General features: G+C 46.7%; 1 protein-coding gene across 1 annotated transcript in view; it reads right to left on the bottom strand.

Annotated features, from left to right (window-relative positions):
* The window catches only part of LOC311226654 (DENN domain-containing protein 4C-like), a gene marked incomplete at both ends in the record, with an annotated part of 92,932 nt that extends 70,520 nt beyond the window's left edge, over positions 1–22,412 (bottom strand). The window contains 3 exons of the mRNA XM_084312071.1: positions 14,851–15,066; positions 15,959–16,059; positions 22,237–22,412. Of these exons, the coding sequence (XP_084168197.1) occupies positions 14,851–15,066; positions 15,959–16,059; positions 22,237–22,412 (493 nt within the window). The remainder of the gene's footprint in view (positions 1–14,850; positions 15,067–15,958; positions 16,060–22,236) is intronic.
* Between the last annotated feature and the right edge of the window lie 58 nt (positions 22,413–22,470).

Here is a 22,470-nt window from a genome sequence, read left to right as displayed (position 1 = left end):
AGGAGAAGGACGGAGGATTTTCAACCTTAATCCTGACACTTTGTTCCGAGGACGACGTGGCTGAGTTTGCACCCTGAGAAACTCCTCCGGGTGACATCACTGAGAGGAGCGGACCTATGGTGACCTCTAGTGACATCTAGTGCCCTGCAGACAGCTTTCCCTTGACCTTCAACCTTCCTCTAGTCGGGCCGACGGTGGTTGGGAAATAGCGTCCGCGGCTTGCTAGAGGTCCGCTCTCTAGTTATCGGGGGGCGCCGCCGCGGCCAATCACACGCCCTCCTCACCGCAGAGCGGCAATATTAAGGTTGAAAATCAGCGACGTGCCCCTTTAACGGTATCGTCCACCTTGAATTATGGGACGACTCCTCAAAACCACGGCTTTTCTTAAGTCAAATGTTAAAGGTGCTATAGAGATACAACTTTTATGTAGAGTTGTAATAAAAAAATATACAAAATTGAAAAAGAATACATCCAGAGCTTTTTTAGAAAAGTGCAGAATAAAAGTATTACTTCCCCCCAAAAAAGATTATTGATTAATAAATGAAGTAGTAAATTAGTAGTACTAATTTATATATACTCCAGTTTAATCACCTGTACATTGTATATTACTATTGCACTTTACCGTTACATTTGAACTCTGGTTGGAACTTGGATATCAAATGTCTTTTCGTTGAACTGTACTTGTACTGTATGACGACAATAATACAGATTTTCCAAATGAATGGAACCCAACATTCCCCAGGTAGAGGGAGTCCGCAGTAAGGCAGAGACCACTTATCCATAACTGCGTGAAATCGATAAGTGGCATCACTTATGTTTTTTTTTGCATGTGTAAAAAAACTAAAAATATATATATATATTTTTTTTTTATACTTTATATTATACTTTTTTTTTTTGATCCACTTTTTCTCCCATTTTTCCATATTTTCTCCCATCCCAATTTCGTATCATCCAATTCAACCCTCCCCTGTCACGAACGCTGTTTCTTGCCTCCCACAAGCCGGCTGCAATGTGGACTAAGTCATACATAGCACAAGTCCCCTCCGGTACTTGAGGTAACAGCAGTCGCATCTTTTCACCTGCGCAGCTCGATCTCTCAGTGTCGAGGAGTAACGCGTGGGAGGCTCACGCTGCCCCCGACACTTCCTGATTCTACTGCGCAGGCGCACCAACCGACTTGTAGGAGTCGCTTGTTCACAACGTTCGATCCCCACCCTTCAGTTTTCCCTCCCCGTAATACGGCCAATGTGTATTACTGCGGACGACCAGCCAAACTGAAAAACAATGTGGAGAGCTGGATTCGAACACGCGAATCCTAGCGTCTCCACACTGGTGGCGAGTGCCTTGCCCACTACACCACCTAGCCGCCCTATACTTTATATTATACTATACTAAAATACTAGGTCTTGTGGCATGTTTTAGTTAAAACATCACCATTTCATGAAAATTCAGTTGAATTGCAACTCTGCACTGTGCGTTCAATATGCCGCGCACTCCTCCATCACATCCAGAGACCAGACTGTAACATTCAACATGCATCACTCCTCCATCACACCCAGAGACCAGACTGTAACATTCAACATGCATCACTCCTCCATCACATCCAGAGACCAGACTGTAACATTCAACATGCATCACTCCTCCATCACACCCAGAGACCAGACTGTAACATTCAACATGCATCACTCCTCCATCACACCCAGAGACCAGACTGTAACATTCAACATGCATCACTCCTCCATCACACCCAGAGACCAGACTGTAACATTCAACATGCATCACTCCTCCATCACATCCAGAGACCAGACTGTAACATTCAACATGCATCACTCCTCCATCACACCCAGAGACCAGACTGTAACATTCAACATGCAGCGCACTCCTCCATCACACCCAGAGACCAGACTGTAACATTCAACATGCAGCGCACTCCTCCATCACACCCAGAGACCAGACTGTAACATTCAACATGCATCACTCCTCCATCACACCCAGAGACCAGACTGTAACATTCAACATGCAGCGCACTCCTCCATCACACCCAGAGACCAGACTGTAACATTCAACATGCAGCGCACTCCTCCATCACATCCAGAGACCAGACTGTAACATTCAACATGCATCACTCCTCCATCACACCCAGAGACCAGACTGTAACATTCAACATGCATCACTCCTCCATCACACCCAGAGACCAGACTGTAACATTCAACATGCATCACTCCTCCATCACACCCAGAGACCAGACTGTAACATTCAACATGCAGCGCACTCCTCCATCACATCCAGAGACCAGACTGTAACATTCAACATGCATCACTCCTCCATCACACCCAGAGACCAGACTGTAACATTCAACATGCATCACTCCTCCATCACACCCAGAGACCAGACTGTAACATTCAACATGCATCACTCCTCCATCACACCCAGAGACCAGACTGTAACATTCAACATGCAGCGCACTCCTCCATCACACCCAGAGACCAGACTGTAACATTCAACATGCATCACTCCTCCATCACACCCAGAGACCAGACTGTAACATTCAACATGCAGCGCACTCCTCCATCACACCCAGAGACCAGACTGTAACATTCAACATGCAGCGCACTCCTCCATCACATCCAGAGACCAGACTGTAACATTCAACATGCATCACTCCTCCATCACACCCAGAGACCAGTGTTGGGGAAAATGTGTATGAGGTGGACTAGTTTAATATAGGTCAACTAGCAGTGCTGAAAGACGGTCTGGCTGACGTTCTTAAAACAATTTAGAACAGATGGACATTTCAGTACGACATGTTGTGTGCTGGTAATCTCGTACATTGTGTGCTTTCATATCTTGTTATTTTCTCTCTTTCACACAGGCACAGCACACACACACACAGACACACGGACACACACGTACACAGACACACACAGTCGCACAGATATACACACCGACACACACACACACACACACATTCCCTGTGACACAATACACACATACAATACACATACGTCTGTACGCAGACGCACGCACACACAGACACACACACACATACACACACACACACACACACACACACACACATCTCACTCTCTACATCATATCGTGTGTGGACATCATATCTTGCTTATCTCTCTTCATGTTCTCTCTCCGATGTTAAATCTACGTATCATCTTAATGTACGTCATGTCAGATCTGACATGATATGATACGTCATCATATCTGTCATGGGGGGGCAGGACTGAGAGGGGATTTAGGGACAGGCAAAGGGATCCAGGACAGAGTGTTTTTGTTCAAGCTGTGGTGATCCTCTTTGACCCATAGCTCTTGCTGTTAAAGAACTTCTTTTCTTAAATAAATTACCTATTTGTTACAATTGGAAATATCGTCTCCTGCTGTGTTAAACAACCTTTCCACAACATTTGGTGACCCTTGACCTGTAGACCGCCCTGCCGGGCCCCCTCACACGGCCAGCTCCGGACCTCTCCCGTAGAAATTCTGCCGGTTGTCGACAGAAAGGTAAGCGTTGGGCTTGTTATTATAAATATCCGTCAGAGTTTCTGCGGGAGGGAAAAGTTGAGCTGACTGTGTTGACGAGGTCTGGATGGACGGCTAAAACGAACACGGTGAGGTGTTTTACACTGGGGCGATTCCTCTTTTAACAGTGGCGGCCACTAATCAATTTTAATTGCATGTTTTCGACCTCTGGTCAAATTTTTCTCCATCTCCCTTTTTCCTGATTTCTTTACACGACACTCTCCACATATTCACATAACTGTGCCTTTCTGTCCTCTGTAGATAAGACTCAAAATTTTCAAAACAAAAACTGCTGAAGATAGCTCATTCTGGGCGGAAAGCCAGCTCCCAGGTCTGGGCGTTCTGCCAAGAGAGATAGCTCTCTCTCTCTCTCTCTCTCTCTCTCTCTCTCTCTCTCTCTCTCTCTCTCTCTCTCTCTCTCTCTCTCTCTCTCTCTCTCTCTCTCAATTCAGTTCAGTTCGGTTCAAATGGGCTTTGTTGGCATGGAATATCAACATACTTGTTGCCGGATCAGGTCCAATATACAAACAAAAACATATATATTATTAAGCAATAAAACATACCATAATATTAGCAATAAGTAAAACAATCAACAGAAACATATTAAATTACAGGGTGGTCATTCGATCGGGTAGTCATTTTGCAGATGTGGCCACCCGGATACGTGTATTTACAGGGCTTGTTCTCTTGTTGTGTGACAACCGTCTACATATTTTGCGGCTGGTGCTGTGCACTGACTTTTCTCCCCACATATATGTAGCGGCTTTTGGTTATCAGGGAGATGGATAAGCTGTGGATCAATTTTGTTTATTTTGTAGAAGAGGACTTCTCTTGGGTCCTTGTATTTCTCACAGTGTGGTAGGAGGTGGGGTTCTGTCTCGGCGTCCCCCTGATGACAAAGTGAACACGGCCTGGCCTCTCTGGGCAGCCAGTTCTGCCTGTGACGGCCTGTTTCTATGGCTAGACTATGTCCACTCAGTCTGTACCGTGTCAATGTCTTTCTTAAATTTTATATCATTCACAGTGGTCAGGTATTCTGCCACCGTGTACTCTCTGTTTAGGGTCAAATAGAATTCTAATTTACTTTGAGATTTGGTTGATTTGTTCCAATATTCTATATAGTTTTCTTTTTGTTTTGAGGTTATTTGGTTGGGCCAGATTTTTTGGTATCTGTCCTGAGGCATTTGTGGGCAGAGATTTCTGACTAGCTGGCAGAGGGGACTCTTATCTGGGTTCATCTCTTGGCTCTGAAGGGCTTTGTAGTGGTAGGAGTGGGGGTCACTTGATTGGAGGTGTGTGTAAAATTTTATGGCTCGCTTTTGAATTTGAATGATTAGGGGGTATTGGCCGAGTTCTGCCCTGCATGCATTATTGGCAGTGTGTCTGTGGACCTTAAGTAGGTTTTTGCACAATTCTGCATGCAGTACTTCTAATGGGTGTTTTTCCCATTTTGGGAAATCTTGGTTAGTTAATGGACCCCACACTTCACTGCCATATAATATTATTGGATTTATTACGGAATTTAGAATTTTGAGCCAGGTCCTAATTGGGATTTCAATTGGAATTTTCCTTTTGATGGCATAAAAAGCCCTTCTTCCCTTCTCCTTCAATTCATTCACAGCCATCTCTCTCTCTCTCTCTCTCTCTCTCTCTCTCTCTCTCTCTCTCTCTCTCTCTCTCTCTCTCTCCTGACACACACACATACACACACACACAGTCACACACACACGGTCACACACACACACACACACACAATCACACACAAACACACACACACAATCACACATACAATACACACACACACACACACACACACACACACACACACACAAACACACACACACACCGACACACACACAGACACACACACATACAATACACACACACACACACACACACACAGACACACACACATACAATACACACACACACACACACACACACACACACACACACACACAAACACACACACACACCGACACACACACAGACACACACACACACATAGACACACACACACACACACATTCCTGTGTCCTGGTAGATAGCGGGTTGTGACGCACACACACACAGTCACACACATACGGTCACACACACACACACACACACACACACAATCACACAAACACACAGACACACACACACACATAGACACAAACACACACACACACACATTCCTGTGTCCTGGTAGACAGCGGGTTGTGACGCACATACACACAGTCACACACACACAGTCACACACACACACAGTCACACACACACACAATCACACACAAACACATACACACATACACACACACACACACACAGACACACACACCGACATACACACACACACACACACACACACACACAGTCACACACATACACACACACCGAGTTGTAGTAGCGTTGTAGTAGTAGATCTAGGTTAACTGTTGTTCCTGGAGTGGTAGTTGTAGAGTAGGAGAGTAGGAGATCTAGGTTAACTGTTGTTCCTGGAGTGGTAGTTGTAGAGAGTAGTAGATCTAGGTTAACTGTTGTTCCTGGAGTGGTAGTTGTAGAGTAGGAGAGTAGGAGATCTAGGTTAACTGTTGTTCCTGGAGTGGTAGTTGTAGAGTAGGAGAGTAGGAGATCTAGGTTAACTGTTGTTCCTGGAGTGGTAGTTGTAGAGAGATCTAGGTTAACTGTTGTTCCTGGAGTGGTAGTTGTAGAGTAGGAGAGTAGGAGATCTAGGTTAACTGTTGTTCCTGGAGTGGTAGTTGTAGAGTAGGAGAGTAGGAGATCTAGGTTAACTGTTGTTCCTGGAGTGGTAGTTGTAGAGTAGGAGAGTAGGAGATCTAGGTTAACTGTTGTTCCTGGAGTGGTAGTTGTAGAGAGATCTAGGTTAACTGTTGTTCCTGGAGTGGTAGTTGTAGAGTAGGAGATCTAGGTTAACTGTTGTTCCTGGAGTGGTAGTTGTAGAGAGTAGATCTAGGTTAACTGTTGTTCCTGGAGTGGTAGTTGTAGAGTAGTAGGTAGTTGTAGAGTAGTAGTAGCTGAAGTACAACCACACACACACACACACAACACAATAAACACATATACACACTAAACAACCGATAGCATATTACTCTAGAGCTCTTTCGCCGGTAGAGCAGGGTCTGCCACCTTGTTATCAGGCCCTGGCCGCAGCACATTTGATGTATGAGAAGGCAACGGCCGTGACAATGGGATATGACATTTGCATTTGGACACATCACAAATTGGCAAACTTGATTGAAAGAGGCAAATTTGTTCTGACCAGCCAACGGCAACAGGCTTACATGAGGCTCCTGCAGTACTCGGACGTTACGATAAAAACATGCCACGGCAGTAACCCGGCGGATCTGGTACCACTCCCGAGCGAGGGTCAACCGCATGAGTGTGAGGTGGAGGTACAGGCTTTCGTGAAACTCCGTCCTGATTTGGGAGTCGACCCGCTTGCGATAGCAGAACTCTCACTTTTTGTGGATGGGTCCTGCTATCGGGAGGGGGAAAATTTAAGGTCAGGATACGCCGTCGTACAGTGCAAACCTAACGGAGAAACACTAACAAGAAAGGCCGGACAATGCATGCAACCATGTTCGGCCCAGCTTGCAGAACTAATAGCACTAACAGAAGCATGCATAATAGCTAAAGATCGCACGGTTAACATCTTTACAGACTCTGCGTATGCGCATGGCGTATGCCACCTATTCGCGGCCATTTGGAAGGCAAGAGGCTTTAAGAAATTGGACGGCTCACCGATCCTTCACCACAAGCAGGTTGTGGCGCTTATTCAGGCTGTAAAGTTGCCCAAAAGCATTGCTATCGTAAAGTGCCAGGCACACAGAAAAGACCTGTCCTTTGTGACGACGGGAAACAACGCGGCGGACGAGGCCGCGAAGGCGGCGGCTGCGGTGCCGTCCACGGCTGTTCTGATGTTTGCGGCCGAACTGACGACTGAGGTAACTGAGTATAATTTGAGTGATCTTCAGGACTCAGCCACGCAGGCCGAGAAACAGTCGTGGACGGAGAGGGGGGCTGTAAGGGGGGCAGATGGTCTGTGGAGGAGTCATAACGGTTTGATAGTCGCCTCCATCGATCTTCTGTCCTTAGTGATACCTGAGGCTCATGGTGTTGATCACTGTGGAAGAGCAGAGACCCTGAAACGAATCACGAAAATGGGATTTTGGTCCCCAAAGCTTCAGGCACAAATTGACGTTACACTAGCCAGGTGTTTAACATGCTTACAGGGCAATGTGCGCAAAGGAGTACCGACAGTGGCGGCTTACACACCCCTCCCTGAGGGACCATTCAGACATCTGATTATGGACTATACAGACATGATAACGCCAGTGCAGGGCAAACGATACCTCCTGGTAGTAGAGGACTGCTTTAGTCGCTGGATTGAGGCCATTCCATCTAAACACAAGAACGCGGACACAGTGATCAAGTTCCTGTGTCGCGAGGTCATTCCGAGATTTGGAATTCCCACGATATTACAAAGCGATAATGGCCGCGAGTTCATCGACAAGGTGGTTAAAGGGCTGATGCAGAAATTAGGTATAAGACAGCGCCTTTCCTGTGTCTATAGTCCCGGGTCGCAGGGGAAGGTGGAAAGGGCCAATCTGGTCACTAAAAACAAACTGTTGAAAATCTGTATGCAAACTAAGCTTAACTGGATTGATGCTTTGCCACTTGCTCTGATGGCTATTAGAAGCAGCGTAAACCGCCAAACACAGCTAACACCGCATGAAATGCTTACAGGCCGCAGCATGCCAGCACCGCCATTTAGACACCTGGCTAGGGGCCCGGCATTAGATATTTTTGAGCAAGATCTGGAAAAATATCTTCAGCAAGTGACTAAAATACATGAAGCTGTGTTTCGACAGGAGCAGAGAAAGGAGAGAAAGGGGGAAAAGGAGGCGGAGAAGGAAGCCACCAAACCGAGACTGATCCCTGGGGACTTGGTCTTCGTAAAGGTCCACAAGAGAAAGTGGTCATCACCCCGGAGAGAGGGCCCGTACGAGGTGATCCGATCGACTGGAACGGCAGTCCAAGTCAAAGGATCAGCGACCTGGTTCCACTTCAATCACTGCATAAAGGCCAGCGGCGATCTCTTGGGGGATACAATCGATCGCAGTTATGCAGAACCCGACATGGAGGGTCCGAGACGGCAACTGGAAGGTGCAGTGCCTGCTGATGCTCCCGCAGATGTTGGCAGCAGTGTGCGGACGGTCGGCCGGGCACAACGACGTCATTAAGAACCGTCACGGTCGACCCGTCCTTGAGGATGACGGGTTTGAGTGGGTAGGAGTCCCACAGGGTCCCGCTCAGGCTCAAGTACCAGCAGGCTTTCATGACCAGGCTCAGAATCAGGCGCCCCCTCTTCCCTCCATCGAGGAAGGGGGGGAGAAGATAAGACTACAACCAAACGGGGTGTTTCCCGTAGGACCGCAAGGGCATGTTTTTGATTTTGACCATTCCCCCGTTACAGGCGGGGATACTTACCATTATACTAACGAGGATCGGGTTGTGGGGGTAGATAGGAGAGTTGAGCCTGTCCCGAACCAATCACAGGGGACAGGGGTGAGGGGAAAAAGGGAGGTCAAGGACACTGAGTCGGAAGAGGTGGGGGGACAGGATATGTTCCAGAGGACAGCCGGAACGTTGAGGGACTCAGTGGGCTCACTCTGGGCCAGGTTGAGGGGTTTGCTTCCTTCCGGGGAACAGGATGGGGGCGACTATGACTATGACGAGGAAGACCCGGAGGCTGACCCGATGTATAGGGCGGCTTTAGGGAATGAGTGGTTTAAGTGGGTCCAGTACACGAGCGTGCAGAATCAGATAGAGGATTGTTATGTCTGCTCCAAGGCACGTCCGGATAGGCTGCTGGTGAAGGGCACGAAGTTCAGTTGGGCTCAGTGTGACAGGGACGCAGAGGCATGGGAGGGGCCCCATAATAGTCGCCCTTGGTGCGAGGCAGAGTGTTTGGGGTTTCTCGGCTCTAGTCGTTTTAAGGCGGCAGGAAACGTCACGGATTTCAAGGATGTCACTATGCAAGAACGTTGTAGGAAATTGGATGTACGTGTGCAGGGGGTAGCGACGGGGTTGCCAATACCCAGAGGTGTCAAACTATGGCTGACCAAGGATTTCGAGTGCTTGCAAAAGGAGGGGACCCGGGATGTAGGGGAGGTGGCAGAGGGGCGGTGCACTACTATTTGGAGCATCACGACTAACTGTACGAAAGAAGGAAAGTGTGGACACGGGGTCGTGTTAAAGGGAGTGGATACCAACCCACGGCCTGTAGCTTGCCCTTTTCATGTCCAGGATATGGCACTGGCGGACCAATACTGGCTCTGCGGTGGTAGGAGGTTGAGGAATACACTTCCTTTAGATTGGTCAGGTAGATGTGCCCGGGTTCAGGCGATCATGCCAATGGTGGTCCTACCATTATCAGTGACGGAAGGACCTTCTGAGTCTCCTATCTCTCGAACGAAGCGTAGCTACAAGGCAGACCCAAGGGTGTATCTGGACAGCATAGGACAGCCAAGGGGCATTCCAGCCGAGTTCATGGCTAAGAATGAGATTGCGGCAGGGTTTGAGTCTATTCTGCCATGGATATCGGTCAATAAGAACACCGGGTGGATCAACTATTTGTTTTACAATCAGCAGCGGTATCTCAATTACACCGGGGAAGCATAGTGATGCAGACGGGGATATCCATCGGGGTGGCAGGGTTGATATTGGTTCTCCTTTTCTGTTGTGGTATGCCTCTCTTGGGTAGGCTGGTAACTTCACACGTAACGAGCCAAATGCTGATGGTGGGACAGAAAGAGATTGAGCCACAAATCGGGCCATATCCTCAGCTTTATGCTGCCTTAAAGGGAGACGAGGGGATAGAGGATTAGGGGTATGGTGAGGTAGGGACATTTTCTTTTTGTTGGTTCTTTCCTTTAAGAGTGACGGGGGATGGTCTGAGTGCAGTTTTGTTGGTTTATTCCTTTAACTAGGAATTTTAGTCTGATTTTCTAATGATCCTTCGGCATAGAGATTGCAACCATTGAAAATCATTGCATTGTTTTTTATTTTTTTATTATTTTTTTGTTTATTTTACTTGTGGTCCTGGTCAAACCGGAATGGGAAGGGGCATCGGCAGAGTGTCGGTTCTGAGCCTGAGGAAGCATTGAGAAGAAGTGGTCTGGGGATCGGTTCTGGGGACTGGAGGGACAAAGGGGGGGGGCTAACGCAGTGGGCAAGATGGGCACCTCCCGTCGAAGATGGGGGGGACACGTGGTGAGGTCGGTACCAGCGCCTCCCGTCCAGGCATGGGGACATGCTTCTACGAGGACTGGAGGTGTGGCGTGGTGGTTGCTGTATTGGCAAAATGTGACTTTTGGCAATGCGGTGAGGAGACTATGGCGTGGGCATGGAAGGGGGGCTGAGCGATGGACACTGGGACTCAATGTTATGGAAGAGACAATGTCATTTTTTTTTTGGGGGGGATGTTCTATGTTTAGTTCTGACGGTCAACTTCTCCTTTCCCTGATGAGAGTCGCGGTTTCCGGCCGGAACTGTGGCTCATTTGGTAAGCGGTGGAGGTTGGGGGGATTTGTCTGTCAGGTTAGGATTATAAATTGGGGTATTTTTTTTTTTTTTTTTTTTGATGTTTTATTATTACTCTTGTTTTGAGCGGTTTTGTGTTTATTGTGAGAACGGTAGTCAGCCTTTGTTGGTCCGTTAGGGGTCCAGTGAATGAAGTAAGGTTTCTTGTTTAGTTAGACATTTAAAATTTATTATATGGCTAGGTTTCTTGTTTAGATCAGCCATTTAAACTTTTATTATATAAATATGGTTTAGGGAGGGGGTAGGCACCCTGAACCTCTAGACCATAACAGGCGGCAGTGGGCTCGCAAGAGTCTGGGCGCACGTTAAACACATTTATATAGTGCTGGGGAGAAACTGAAGGCCCTCGTGCGTAACGAGGTATGAAATAACATACCACTGTGGTACCGTCTAGTCGGCCCAGGAAACGTCGCACGTAAGTTGGTGTGGGCACTGGGTGGTACGTGGACGACAGTCCACACCTAGGAGCAGGGCGGTGCACCGGAAGGGGCACAGCTCCTGCCGTGAACAGGCAAGGCTGGCGAAAACGGTCAATATTTCCATGCCCGGAGCAAGCGGGGTGGGGACAAGACCGTCGGTTTCTAAACTGAGTGGCTGATAGGTACTACGGACAGTCAGCCGCTTGGGGTCCTGACTTGATGACGGACTATGAGGTCGCTATCGACTGGGTCGCCAGCCGGTCAGGAGAGCGTTATGACCCCTGTTTATAGTCACAGACACGCGGGATGTGGGACCGTGAGTGACTGGACAACAGTGGCATGAATGCACCTGGCTCAATGTACAGTCAGGCCACAGTAACCTTACTAACCGATACAGGGTTAGTAGGCGAGTTGTGCTTCTGTGATCAGCAGGTTTGAAAAGAACCACTGGGAAGCAGAAGGGTAAGGGGTGTCAGTTCAGAGGAATCTGAATTGTCTCTCCTAAGATTGGAAAGGGACCCAGCCTTAAACTGCACCTGAAGGTAAAATAAGGGGACTTCTTCTGTTCATGTGAGGAGACCTTAGCCCGGAAGTGGAGGCCTGGATCCTTGGTTGGGTGAGAGGGGGTCCAGTGTAGGCGGCAATGCGGCCCTGAAAAAGCCGGTTTCCCCACACGTGGTATCTCCTGATCCTGGAGGGGAGAGGTGCATCTAAGTAGGGGAAGGAGTGCATCCGAACGGGAGGAGGGTACTCTTAACTGGAAGGAGGTTAAAAGGGTCAAAGCGTCTCGTTTAGTTAGACGTTCACATTTTCTTGGTTATATGATTTGGGTGGGACTAGGGATAGCCCCAAATGGGGGAATGTTGGGGAAAATGTGTATGAGGTGGACTAGTTTAATATAGGTCAACTAGCAGTGCTGAAAGACGGTCTGGCTGACGTTCTTAAAACAATTTAGAACAGATGGACATTTCAGTACGACATGTTGTGTGCTGGTAATCTCGTACATTGTGTGCTTTCATATCTTGTTATTTTCTCTCTTTCACACAGGCACAGCACACACACACAGACACACGGACACACACGTACACAGACACACACAGTCGCACAGATATACACACCGACACACACACACACACAGACACACGGACACACACGTACACAGACACACACAGTCGCACAGATATACACACCGACACACACACACACACACACATTCCCTGTGACACAATACACACATACAATACACATACGTCTGTACGCAGACGCACGCACACACAGACACACACACACATACACACACACACACACACACACACACACACACACACATCTCACTCTCTACATCATATCGTGTGTGGACATCATATCTTGCTTATCTCTCTTCATGTTCTCTCTCCGATGTTAAATCTACGTATCATCTTAATGTACGTCATGTCAGATCTGACATGATATGATACGTCATCATATCTGTCATGGGGGGGCAGGACTGAGAGGGGATTTAGGGACAGGCAAAGGGATCCAGGACAGAGTGTTTTTGTTCAAGCTGTGGTGATCCTCTTTGACCCATAGCTCTTGCTGTTAAAGAACTTCTTTTCTTAAATAAATTACCTATTTGTTACAATTGGAAATATCGTCTCCTGCTGTGTTAAACAACCTTTCCACAACACCAGACTGTAACATTCAACATGCATCACTCCTCCATCACATCCAGAGACCAGACTGTAACATTCAACATGCAGCGCACTCCTCCATCACACCCAGAGACCAGACTGTAACATTCAACATGCATCACTCCTCCATCACACCCAGAGACCAGACTGTAACATTCAACATGCATCACTCCTCCATCACATCCAGAGACCAGACTGTAACATTCAACATGCAGCGCACTCCTCCATCACACCCAGAGACCAGACTGTAACATTCAACATGCATCACTCCTCCATCACACCCAGAGACCAGACTGTAACATTCAACATGCAGCGCACTCCTCCATCACACCCAGAGACCAGACTGTAACATTCAACATGCATCACTCCTCCATCACACCCAGAGACCAGACTGTAACATTCAACATGCATCACTCCTCCATCACACCCAGAGACCAGACTGTAACATTCAACATGCATCACTCCTCCATCACATCCAGAGACCAGACTGTAACATTCAACATGCAGCGCACTCCTCCATCACATCCAGAGACCAGACTGTAACATTCAACATGCATCACTCCTCCATCACACCCAGAGACCAGACTGTAACATTCAACATGCATCACTCCTCCATCACATCCAGAGACCAGACTGTAACATTCAACATGCATCACTCCTCCATCACACCCAGAGACCAGACTGTAACATTCAACATGCATCACTCCTCCATCACACCCAGAGACCAGACTGTAACATTCAACATGCATCACTCCTCCATCACACCCAGAGACCAGACTGTAACATTCAACATGCATCACTCCTCCATCACACCCAGAGACCAGACTGTAACATTCAACATGCATCACTCCTCCATCACACCCAGAGACCAGACTGTAACATTCAACATGCATCACTCCTCCATCACACCCAGAGACCAGACTGTAACATTCAACATGCATCACTCCTCCATCACACCCAGAGACCAGACTGTAACATTCAACATGCATCACTCCTCCATCACACCCAGAGACCAGACTGTAACATTCAACATGCATCACTCCTCCATCACACCCAGAGACCAGACTGTAACATTCAACATGCATCACTCCTCCATCACACCCAGAGACCAGACTGTAACATTCAACATGCATCACTCCTCCATCACACCCAGAGACCAGACTGTAACATTCAACATGCATCACTCCTCCATCACACCCAGAGACCAGACTGTAACATTCAACATGCAGCGCACTCCTCCATCACACCCAGAGACCAGACTGTAACATTCAACATGCATCACTCCTCCATCACATCCAGAGACCAGACTGTAACATGAGAAGGATCACTGTGGTGGTTTTGAACGGGGAAATCTGTAACACTAAAGATGGCGGCAACGACAAAGAATTGCTGCAAAATAAACATAAATTAGTTGTTTAAATAACATATCTATATTTATCGATAATCTTGTCCCGATTTATCGATTCTTCCAAATGGCATATCGTCTCAGCCTACCTTGCAGGTGGTAGAGGGGGTCGGCTGCCTACCTTGCAGGTGGTAGAGGGAGTCGGCTGCCTACCTTGCAGGTGGTAGAGGGAGTCGGCTGCCTACCTTGCAGGTGGTAGAGGGGGTCGGCTGCCTACCTTGCAGGTCGTACAGGGAGTCGGCGGCCGTGGCCGTCAGCGAGGCCTGCGTGATGGGCTTGAGGTAGGAGCGGTAGCCCTTCAGGATGGTGGCCATGAAGCGCAGGAAGGTCTCCTGGATCTCCATCTCCAGGGAGGTCATCTTCTTGTGCCACGTGAAGTCCGCCTCGATGGGCGTCATCTCCACCGCCAGGCCCTCCTGCGCCGTGCGACGCACTGAAACACAAGGTGAGGTCAGAGGTCAGTCCCACTGAAACACAAGGAGAGGTCAGAGGTCAGTCCCACTGAAACACAAGGAGAGGTCAGTGAAACACAAGGTCAGTGAAACACAAGGAGAGGTCAGTGAAACACAAGAAGAGGTCAGTGAAACACAAGGAGAGGTCAGTGAAACACAAGGAGAGGTCAGTGAAACACAAGGAGATGTCAGTGAAACACAAGGAGAGGTCAGTGAAACACAAGGAGAGGTACAAGGAGAGGTCAGTGAAACACAAGGAGAGGTCAGAAACAGGTCAGTCCACTGAAACAGGTCAGTCCACTGAAACAGGTCAGTCCACTGAAACAGGCCAGTCCACTGAAACAGGTCAGTCCACTGAAACAGGTCAGTCCACTGAAACAGGCCAGTCCACTGAAACAGGTCAGTCCACTGAAACAGGCCAGTCCACTGAAACAGGTCAGTCCACTGAAACAGGTCAGTCCACTGAAACAGGTCAGTCCACTGAAACAGGTCAGTCCACTGAAACAGGTCAGTCCACTGAAACAGGTCAGTCCCCCTGAAACAGGTCAGTCCACTGAAACAGGTCAGTCCACTGAAACAGGTCAGTCCCCCTGAAACAGGTCAGTCCCCCTGAAACAGGTCAGTCCACTGAAACAGGTCAGTCCACTGAAACAGGTCAGTCCCCCTGAAACAGGTCGGCCCACTGAAACAGGTCAGTCCACTGAAACAGGTCAGTCCCCCTGAAACAGGTCAGTCCCCCTGAAACAGGTCAGTCCACTGAAACAGGTCAGTCCCCCTGAAACAGGTCAGTCCCCCTGAAACAGGTCGGTCCACTGAAACACAGGGTGAACATCTACATCTGCAGCTGTGATAGAGGTGAGGTGCAGTACCCACCGGTGGCCAGCTGGTGGTGCAGGCTGCTGAGTGAGTTCAGCAGGGTCTTGCAGGGCTTCTTGGGGAGACTCTTCCAGTTACTGTGCCTCTTCTCGTCAGACCTGCAACACAACACCACCCGGTTACCATGGTAACAGTGCATTTATATTATAGTGCTTTTATCCAAAGCACTTTACAATCTGTTCCTCACATTTCACCCATTCACTCACCCATTCACTCACCCATCCATTCACTCACCCATCCATTCACTCACCCATCCACTCATTCACCCATCCACTCACCCATCCACTCACCCATTCACACACCAGGTGCCAACCTGCTCATCGGGTTAGCAGTTAGGGGTTAAGTGTCTTGCTCAAGGACACTTCGACACGCCACCCCGAGAGGAGTGGGAATCGAACCGCGAACCTCCGGATTACCAGACGACTGCTCTACCTCCTGAGCCACTGTCACCCCGAGAGCCACTAGAGCTCAGACCAGTCCTCCAGTTACTCAGTTACAAAAACAGTGTTTCACACAGACATGTATATATATATTATATTATATATTAGGCTTGTCCCCGACTAAGGATTTGTATAGTCGACTTTGATTGGCCGAAATTTGCCGACCGCCCCGAATGCAAAATAATAAATAAAAATGAAATCATTCCATCTGGGCTGTGGGGGGTGCTTAATGTCTGAAGGAGTCGACTGAAGGCTTGTTGTCCTCTGCAAAAGCATGCAATTGGTCCACTGATGGATACATCTTGATATTTGTCTGGTCTAGTGTGTTCATTAGACGGGTGAAATCCTCTTTCAGTGCCTCTGTGCCTGTTTTCTTAGGCAGTTAGCCTCAGGTATGCGTGTCATTAGCGTTAGCCACGCTTCTAGGCCTCTTTGCTTTTGGAAAGAATGATTTATAAAAAAAATATATAATAATTATAATCTTTTTTGCATTCGACTAAGAGGTTGGCAGTCGACTACGGCTCCTTTCGATCGATTAGTCAACTATTCGAGGTCAGCCCTAATATATATATATATATATATATATATATATATATATATATATATATATATATACATAATGTCAGGAGAAATGGCACCATGACAGTGACATCACAGTAAAGCAGCATATAGCACAATGTAATTTGTCTTAAAAAACAAATGAAATACTGTTACTTTATTTGTTACTTTCGTTCTACCTTAAACACCTGAAATACTGTGTTATGATATTTGGGTACAGGGTAGATAGATATGATATTTGGGTATAGGGTAGATATATGATATGATATTTGGGTACAGGGTAGATATATGATATGATATTTGGGTACAGGGTAGATATATGATATAATATTTGGGTACAGGGTAGATATATGTTATGCAGGGGGCGAAATTAAAGCCCGCCGCCCGCCAGGAGCGCTCAGTTTTTACCTTTGGCGCTTGCCACTGGGGGGTCTGCCCGCCGTGTGGCGTGTAGACGTGTAGTTCATAACGATGCTCTTATTTTGAAAATCTGTGCGGGTCTCATTTCCGCTCCAAGCGCAGCTCCAGTCATAATATCGATGGCTCCGGCAGTTAGCAGCATTCGGTTCGTATGATATTCTTATTTTGAAAAAAAACGTGGCAACGAGTCATATCCGCCCAGCCGGGCCAGCCCTGCAGCGGGATACTATTGGCTTCTGCTCTTATCAACAGTTCAACACAGAGGCAGCCGCAGTCTGCTCTAGTCTAGACCGGACCTCCATGAGCTACCGTTACTGTTTAAACAATGACCCAGTCAGCTATTCACTTTTAGTTTAATACATGACGAGGCATTGTCTAACGGTATCTAGCTGGCTAGCTACTGATATCAACAAATGCTCCAGCAATAGTCGACTCGAGTGCATAATACCTCCGTTCCCTCGTTAGCTAGCTCACGTTAGCTAGCTCACGTTAGATCTATATGTCCCAGTAAACTAAATTGTCTTAACGTTACCTAGCGGGCTAGCAGTAGCTACAGATAGCTCCTGATATCAATGTCTTATAACATTGATTCAATGCGTATTGTAGCCGAGGGCTTTATGAATGTGATTTGACCAAAGAACCCTAACATTATACCAATAGGGTCCAGCTGCAGCGCCGGAGAATCCTTGCATGCTGAATGTAGAGTATTAGTATAGGGTCCCGCTGCAGCACAGGAGAATCCTTTTTGGAGCTGGAGGCTACTAGAGTACACACAGACGGTGGAGCTGTTTGCAGATAGCGAGCATTTTGACTTATTGCGTGGTGGCGATGTCTCGCAGATAATACAACTACAAGTATGATTATATAATATATATTTTATTTAAAAAAAAAATTTATATAAAATATATATACATATTTTTTTTTAATCAAAAAAAATTTTGGCAGGTAAGAAATATGCTTGGCGGGTAGATTCTTCCCATCTACTCGCCACTGGCCGGTGAGTCAAAAAGTAAATTTCGCTCCCTGATGTTATGATATTTGGGTACAGGGTAGATATATGATATGATATTTGGGTACAGGGTAGATAGATATGATATGATACAAGATACAAGAGTTTTATTTGTCACGGCATACAGGTATACAGTGAAATGCGGGGGGTCTCACCCGCAACGATGTGCATAATACAAGTAATAATAATAATAATAATAATAATAGTAAGAGTCCAACCAGTAGAGCGACATAGTGCAATAAACAGGTAAACAAAGTAGGGCATATCGGTATATGTACATGAGTTATTTACAGAGCATGGTAGGACATGCTAGGTCCTGTGGTAGTGCAGTACACTGTTCGCTATGGATGAGGCACTGGGTCTTTATGTACACTGCTATACAATGCTATATTATACAATCGCAAGCTATACTATTCTTAAAGTGACCTTTCCTTCTGTAAAGTGTCCATAGTGTGAGCGTGTGCAGCATGAGTGTGTGTGTGCTCATGTTAAAGTGGCTGCTAGTGTGTGAGCGTGTACAGTGTGTGTGTTGTGTGTGTGCTCATGTGTGCTTGTGCGTGGAGAGTTCAGTGTTCAAGGCTCTGATGGCCTGGGGGAAGAAGCTGAGCCTAAGTCTCTCTGTCCTCGTTACTGGTGCTCGCAGACGTTTGCCTGACCGCAGCAGCATGAACAGGCTGTTGTTGGGGTGGTGAGGGTCTTTCATTATCCTGCAGGCTCTGGATTTGCACCTCTTGTTGTATAGGACCTGCAGGGTTGGTAGTGCAATACCCGTGGTACGCTCGGCTGAGCGCACCACTCTCTGTAGGGCCTTCTTGTCCTGTGCCGTGCTGTTTCCATACCAGGCAGTGATGTTTCCAGTCAAGATGCTCTCTACAGCTCCAGAGTAGAAGGACTGGAGTATCTTCCCAGATACTCTGAACTTCCTTAACTGTCTCAGGTGGTAGAGGCGTTGCTTCGCCTTTTTTACGACTGAGTCTATGTGTGTTGACCATGTCAGATCCTCTGAGATGTGGACCCCCAGGTACTTAAAGCTGCTCACCCTGTCCACGGTAGCCCCGTTTATCCTCAGTGGTGTGTGTGCCTCCTGCCGTCTCCTCCTAAAATCCACGATCAGCTCCTTGGTTTTACCAATGTTCAGGAGCAGGCTGTTGTCCTGGCACCAGCGTTCCAGTACCTCAACCTCCTCCCGGTAGGCCTTCTCGTCGTTGTCCGAGATCAGCCCCACCACCACTGTGTCGTCCGCAAACTTCACTATGGAGTTGGAGCTGAACTTGGCCACACAGTCGTGTGTGTATAGTGAGTACAGGAGGGGGCTCAGAACACAGCCCTGGGGGGACCCGATGCTCAGGGTGATGGTGTTGGAGGTCTGACCCCCCACCCTGACCGCCTGGGGCCTTTCGCTCAGAAAGTCCAGTATCCAGGCACTCAGAGCGGAGCTCAGACCCAGCTCGATCAGCTTGTCCACCAGTCTGGTGGGGACTATGGTGTTGAACGCTGAGCTGTAGTCAATGAACAACAGTCTCACATAGCCCCCCTTCTGTCGGTCCAGGTGAGAGAGGGTGCTGTGCAGTACTTGGGAGACCGCATCATCAGTGGACCTGTTTGGCCTGTATGCAAATTGCATAGGGTCCATATCACTGGGGAGGGAGGCACAAATGTGATCCTTGACCAGCCTCTCAAAACATTTCATGGCCACAGAGGTGAGTGCCACCGGTCTGTAGTCATTGAGACATGTTGGGGAGGGTTTCTTTGGTACATGATATTTGGGTACAGGGTAGATAGATATCATATTTGGGTATAGGGTAGATATATGATGTGATATTTGGGTACAGGGTAGATATATGATATGATATTTGGGTACAGGGTAGATATATGATATGATATTTGGGTACAGGGTAGATAGATATGATATTTGGGTACAGGGTAGATATATGATATGATATTTGGGTACAGGGTAGATATATGATGTGATATTTGGGTACAGGGTAGATATATGATATAATATTTGGGTACAGGGTAGATATATGATATGATATTTGGGTACAGGGTAGATAGATATGATATTTGGGTACAGGGTAGATATATGATATGATATTTGGGTACAGGGTAGATATATGATATGATATTTGGGTACAGGGTAGATATATGATATGATATTTGGGTACAGGGTAGATATATGATATGATATTTGGGTACAGGGTAGATATATGATATGATATTTGGGTACAGGGTAGATATATGATATGATATTTGGGTATAGGGTAGATATATGACATGATATTTGGGTACAGGGTAGATATATGATGATATTTGGGTACAGGGTAGATATATGATATGATATTTGGGTACAGGGTTGATATATGATATGATATTTGGGTACAGGGTGGATATATGATATGATATTTGGGTACAGGGTAGATAGATATGATATTTGGGTACAGGGTAGATAGATATGATATTTGGGTACAGGGTAGATAGATATGATATGATATTTGGGTACAGGGTAGATATATGATATGATATTTGGGTACAGGGTAGATATATGATATGATATTTGGGTACAGGGTAGATATATGATGTGATATTTGGGTACAGGGTAGATATATGATATGATATTTGGGTACAGGGTAGATATATGATATGATATTTGGGTATAGGGTAGATATATGATATAATATTTGGGTACAGGGTAGATATATGATGTGATATTTGGGTATAGGGTAGATATATGATGTGATATTTGGGTATAGGGTAGATATATGATATGATATTTGGGTACAGGGTAGATATATGATATGATATTTGGGTACAGGGTAGATATGATATTTGGGTACAGGGTAGATATATGATATGATATTTTGGTACAGGGTAGATATATGATATGATATTTGGGTATAGGGTAGATATATGATGTGATATTTTGGTACAGGGTAGATATATGATATATTTGGGTATAGGGTAGATATATGATGTGATATTTGGGTATAGGGTAGATATATGATGTGATATTTGGGTATAGGGTAGATATATGATGTGATATTTGGGTATAGGGTAGATATATGATGTGATATTTGGGTACAGGGTAGATATATGATATGATATTTGGGTACAGGGTGGATATATGATATGATATTTGGGTACAGGGTAGATATATGATATGATATTTGGGTACAGGGTAGATATATGATGTGATATTTGGGTACAGGGTAGATATATGATATGATATTTGGGTACAGGGTAGATATATGATGATATTTGGGTACAGGGTAGATATATGATATGATATTTGGGTACAGGGTTGTGAGATCCACAGCCTTGGTTGACGCTTTTCCGTAAGAAAACAGCTGAGATGAATTGTTTGGTTTATAGAAAAGAGTATTTATTGTCATTTACTTGAAGCTTTGTTTAGCGTGAATGGGTTCCTACCGGATGACGTGGAGGTGTGCTGGCTTATTCCCGTTGCATGGTGTCCTGTTTCCAATTTCTAAAGTTCCAAATCCATAGCGCTTGCGACAGTCAAAAACCGTCTGGGCTGCATGCCTTGCATTCCAGTGTCATGTTTTTTACTAGCGCACCAGTCCATTGATAAAGTGAGTTCACACACTAAGGTGCTGTAATCACCGGTTCAAAATGGGCTGGACCAGACACGCCTCCACGTTGTTGAAGCAACACACATCCAAGTCATAACAAATAAAAGATGTTATCAATCAAGTTCATTTCAAATCGTTTTCCAAACAATATTGCTTCATATTTTTAACTAAATAAATATTAAGGACTGAATCTGGCTCCAACAAGGGTAGATATATGATATGATATTTGGGTGCAGGGTAGATAGATGGGGGTCTCACAGGTATATGGTGTTGGTGTCCAGGTCAACACACACCACGTCCGGTGGGGGGTCGTAAAGGTCAAAGTAACGGGAGTCCACCCCCACAATGAAGGGACAGGGGGCGTTGAGGACCCCCGCCAGGGAGAGGGGGCACAGGGGCACGTAGGGGCACTGCCACTGGAAGGGGAAGAGCATCTGGGGGGAGAGAGAGAGAGAGAGAGAAAGAGACAGAGAGAGAGAGAGGGGGGAGAGA

Source organism: Notolepis coatsorum, assembly GCF_963971535.1.
Source record: "Notolepis coatsorum genome assembly, chromosome: 4".
Taxonomy (NCBI): Eukaryota; Metazoa; Chordata; class Actinopteri; order Aulopiformes; family Paralepididae; genus Notolepis; species Notolepis coatsorum.
Note: the sequence above shows the minus strand (reverse complement) of the source record. Positions and strands in the feature narration are given on the sequence as shown.